Source organism: Humulus lupulus, chromosome 3 (genome assembly GCF_963169125.1).
Source record: "Humulus lupulus chromosome 3, drHumLupu1.1, whole genome shotgun sequence".
Classification (NCBI taxonomy): domain Eukaryota; kingdom Viridiplantae; phylum Streptophyta; class Magnoliopsida; order Rosales; family Cannabaceae; genus Humulus; species Humulus lupulus.
The window spans coordinates 7,584,533-7,589,774 of record NC_084795.1 but is presented as its reverse complement, the minus strand read 5'-3'; the positions used below and the strand labels follow the sequence as shown (position 1 = coordinate 7,589,774).

At 34.0% G+C, this 5,242-nt stretch overlaps 1 protein-coding gene across 1 annotated transcript; it reads left to right on the top strand.

The window, feature by feature from the left end:
• Positions 1-3,421: 3,421 nt before the first annotated feature.
• On the top strand, positions 3,422-4,857 carry LOC133821972 (HMG-Y-related protein B-like). Its single transcript, XM_062254159.1, has 2 exons — positions 3,422-3,916; positions 4,018-4,857. Exons 1-2 carry the CDS (start codon positions 3,845-3,847, stop codon positions 4,495-4,497), a joined length of 552 nt encoding a protein of 183 aa, XP_062110143.1. The 5' UTR covers positions 3,422-3,844; the 3' UTR covers positions 4,498-4,857.
• The last annotated feature ends 385 nt before the right edge of the window (positions 4,858-5,242 follow it).

The following is a 5,242-nucleotide window of genomic DNA, read 5'->3' as shown; positions in this document are numbered from 1 at the left end:
GCTAAGGAAGGTTGGGCTTGCGGGCTGGGTTCCCGGGTCACACGCGAGTGGGTGGAGCGGCTGACCGGGTCGCTAGAGGTTGAAGGAGGCAAGGCTAGGATGCGTGGCAAGCCTTGAGCGCGCCAAGTGGCGCAAGGGTGGGAGGAGGCTGGTGGGCCTGGGCCTTCGGTTTTGGGCCAAACTTCTTCAAAAATGCCATTTTCTTCATTTCTTTTTTCTATTTTAACTATTTCTTTGTTCTCTCTTTTTATTAATGTCCAAATGCAATTTATTTCCTGAAAATTAAACACAAATTAAATTAAAATTAATATTTTCAATTATAAAATATATTACAATAAATTCATGAAAATATAAATTAAAACTTAATTTATTTTACACTTTAAAACTAGTGAATTTGCATTTTTGAGCACTAATCACTATCACATAATTATTTCGTTGCTCTGGAAAATTAATTCATTCTCTCTACAAATCTTTCTTTTGACATCATTACTCTTGGCAGTGTAAGACAAATATGATCTGGAGACCATAAACCTATAATACAAAGTTCCAATAAACTAAATTATTAATTAAACTCTTTAATCCAATAATTTTATTTATTAATTTCACGATTACTCCACTATAAATATGGAATTGCACTCTAATTATTTATAGAATTATATTTACATAGTTTTCTCTTGTAGTCCATTGATATAATCAATAAATGTAGTTCTATCCTTCATTTATTGGTTCGTTAATTAGAGCTGTTAAAGATTACCGTTTTAACCTTTAATTACCTCTTGATCCTTAAATGCCATTAATTCACTACTGAATAATTAATCTATAATCAAATTATAGATTTGAGCTCAACAACTATTTAGTTTTAGAATTAATCCTTAAGGGAACCAATATTCGATCCGTTAGGAAAGTATGGATTCCATTATTGTAATTTATGTTCCTAGCCATTCACAATATTGAATTTCCAAAACAAAAGTCATTAGCCTCATTATACTAATAAACCTTAACAGGTGAATCAAAAGATCCAATAAACACAAACAAGAGTTTATGAATGCTCAAGATTTAGACTGATCTACTAATGATCATCTATTATTATAAGAATCAAATATTTATGTCAAACAACAAGTTTATAAAGATAATTAATTATTATCGGTCCTGTCACATATAATCTCTATTATATACAATACATTTACTAAGATATCTATTCACATCAGTAATCTTAATCTAGATCACTTGCATCTCATATGCTTAGTAAACCGCACTAGTAACTATTCATTAATTTAATATGTTATTGACTATTTTATACATTATTTATGATCTTAATTCTCTTGTACTAATACAAGATCATATTTTCATTAATGAATAAATAATTTTCTTGGTATTATCATATAATTAATTCAAACAATAATTATGATATTCAAATATAGTAAATTTGTTCTTTTTATTTAATTCAATAAAATGTCTTTACATGCTTTTTAGTCATTAATCCTAACAAAATATCCTTTTCATTTTTTAGCCTCAATCTCTCTTCTCTCGGGTCACCATTTGATTTTTTGGAGAGTCATGGCAGCCACCACAAAACCATCATCACTATCAAATTTCTTTGAAAAAATGTCCCAAACTTTGGCATCCTCCTCCATTTTTTTCTTCTCTCTTTCTTATTATAACTTAAAGTATCCGCGAAGACTAAAATAAAATGCCCCACAATAGTTTTTGATGATATAAAACTTAAGCTCACTAAAAGTTCAATTAAGACACTAATTTATGCATTTCGAATATATTTGTGCATAATTTTTTTTTTGCAAATTTTTAGATCTTAGACATAAAAATTTGCAGAAAACTCGATATACCTCGATGTATCTCAATGCCCAGGTCGATGGGCCCTTAAAAATCATGGTTTTCATGAAAAAAAAACATCTACCTCGATGCCACCTCGACACACCTCGATGCAATTCATAGAAAGTGCATAATTTTTCACTCAAATGTCCGTTTGACATGCCATCTTGACATGCCTTCACTCGGGTGTCTGTTTGAGATGATTTTTTTTTTAATTTGTGTATTTTTTGTAATCTACACATCTGAGATGTGTACACAAATATTTGATAAGTTTAAAGCTTGAAATCATACCATACTCTTAAGAGCTCTCAAATGTAAATGTACTCAAATCTTCCAAGCTTATGCATTAATAAAAATGACTCAGTAGACGTAAGTCACTTTTTTTGGGCCGAACCACTACAAAATACTCTCTTAATCTACTATTCTACTATAATTATCATTTATTAATCATACATCAAATACTTGAGTCCACTCTCACAAATTCCTACATATTATTTTTGGGGCGTTTGGCGAAAAACGAGTCAACAAAATGTAAAAGAATTGGTCATATGCATATACGCTAGTGGTACTACATCTTTTCTCACAAAAAGAAGGTCCCCAATTTGAACCCCACTCAATGTCAAAAAAATAAAGATAAAACTACATTTATTTATGACAAAAGAAAAGAGTAACCAAAAATCATATTAGTTGCAAACAGGAGAAAATAAAAAGACTAATTTTTTAGAAACTAAAAAATTCTCTATTTATAATTTACCAATTTTTTAACAGATAAGATGCACAATTATATTTTTATTTTTATTGTAAAAAAATACACAATTTTTTTTTTTTCTATTTGAAGAGTGTAAATATAATTCTCTTTTTTTATATTATTTTGGTATGTAAATATAACTTCTCTTTCTCGGTAGTATTTTTAGTTATAAATGGAAAAAAATATTCATATTATTTCATTACTAATCCACACAATTACAACAAAGAAAATTCTAAATTAGAACAAGTAATTCTTTCTAATCAAATCCAACAGTACAACAAACAAACCCAAAATATTATCAACAATATGTAAATCTATAATCTTATCTTATCTATTCTCTCACCAAATAAAGACTGTCCTTAAATACAAGAATTTGAATATTTAAATAAAGGAGGGAGAAGTACACACTAGTCTGAAATTTGATAGCTGAGACCCTGTGAGGAGGGAATAGATGTTTGTTTGTTTTGGTTGGTTTGGTTTGGTCTATTCATTCACTCAAAGTCGCTCTTTGGAGTACTACTACTAATAACAAGAGTCAAAAACAAAAAAAGTCAACATAAAATTTTCAGTTCCTTATTGGCGGGAAAAGGTTTTCTGATCCTAAGGAACACATAAGCCGTACTACACCTACTTGAATAAGGTGGGTCCTTCTTTCCGCACTTGCATGTTTGATTCTTCATCTAAAACTCAGTGATCCCACGTCATCACTCTCACGTGACCTTAATTCAATGTCAACATCCCATTGGCACACCTCTTTAATAATTTCTCTGACACCGCTTCTCCCACCCCACGCTTCCTATCTCGCCACGTGTACGGTTGCACGGTACTCGTGGACAGCTGATTCTCACTCCGCTAAAAAATTTGCGAAACGCTTCAAATTTTAAAATAAAAGGGCTGTGAGGTAATTTCATGCACATACGATGTCCGAATCCTAAATGGAGTACTTATCCACGTCATCGATCCGCGTGATATTATGTGAAAAGTTGCGTTACCGTCGGATGAGTAACGAGAGTCGTATTCCCCAACCGTTGGATTAGGTCCCTCATCATCTTCCTTTTTTAATTTTTTTCTTTTCTTTTTTTCGATCCGATCCAGAACGAGCCCCATTTTAAAAACCTCCTCAGCTTTACCATCTGTCTCTGCCCTTCTCTTGTCACAAACCCAAACCACCATTTTCTCTCTCTATCTCTTTTCTTTCTTCTCCTTACTTTCTCTCTCTAGAATTTTCACTGACAGAACACTCATTTTCTCTGTGAACAAACGGTTATGGCAACTGAAAACTCCAATAACCTTCAACCTCCACCACTGTCACCGTCTCCTCTTCCACAGTACTCAGATGTAAACACCACCTTTTCTTTACTTTCTTTTTAATTTTCTTGATTTTAAAAAAAAAAATTTTTTTTTTAGCTGATATGAGCTTTGTTTTCCTCTTCATGCAGATGATAATGGCGGCGATCGAGGCCCTGAACGAGGCCAATGGCTCAAACAAGTCGGCCATATCAAAGCAAATCGAGTCCACTTACGGTAATTTGCCTGCGGCTCACACCACGCTCATCGCGCACCATCTCAACAGGATGAGGCAGAGTGGCGAGCTCGTTCTGGTCAAGAACAACTACATGAAGCCGGACCCGAACGCGCCGCCCAAGAGAGGCCGAGGCCGTCCACCAAAGCCTAAAACACCTCTTCCACCTGGATCCGTGGTGTCGCCACCCAGGCCCCGTGGACGACCACCGAAGCCGAGGGATCCTTTCGCTCCACCACCGACTCCGAAGCCGAAGACTCCCAGCTCCGGCAGGCCACGAGGAAGGCCGCCGAAGAAAGCCAAGACAACTCCGCTTCCGGTTGCATCCGGCGGCGAGTCGAGAGGGAGGGGAAGACCTCCGAAGGTGAAGCCGGCCGTAGCGGCGGTGGGTTGTTGAGTTAGCGAGTTTTAGAGTGTTGATGATGACCAAGATGAGTGAGAGAAGAGACTGATTTCTTAGGCTAAAATTTAGTTTCTATGCTAATTTTTATTTTCATGTATTTTTTTTTTCTTAGCTTTGTCTCATCCTTATCTTTCTTTTTTAATATTTAAAAATTAATATAATTTGGTCTCTGTGTATTAGGTGGTGAGTGTTTGTGAGAGTTGTACTGTGGGTGGGAGGGTTTTCTTCTGTGACTTTGTAATTGTGATGTAAATTGTTTCAGCGGCTGTTTAGGCTTTCGCTTTTTCTCTCTCTTTTAGGGAAAAAAAATATTCGAAAAAAGTTTACAAATGAGACTACTGATTCTGATTATTATTACTTTTGTTTTTTTATAATTTATTTCTTTTTATTTTTTCTACGTTGTCACTTTTAGCTAATGGGTTAAAAAAAATACCATTTGCTTTCGTTGGTTCTTTCAAATTTATTGGTTCCATGGTAAAGTCTATTGAGCCATTAAAGAACCATAAAGAATGGGTTGCACTTTGAGTTGAAGTTATTCTTAGGCTTTTGATAAAAAAATATTTATCTTAGTTAGCTTTGGTTTTTGAGTATTAAAATTAAATGTGTGGTGGAAAGTGTCTATTGGTTTTGTTTTTTTTTGTAAGGTGTCAACACTAGATTAGGTGGTATGTTATGGTTTTTTTTAGTGATATCTTATAATTCTTAATAAATTTAAATGGAAGAGATTAAATATTGAATT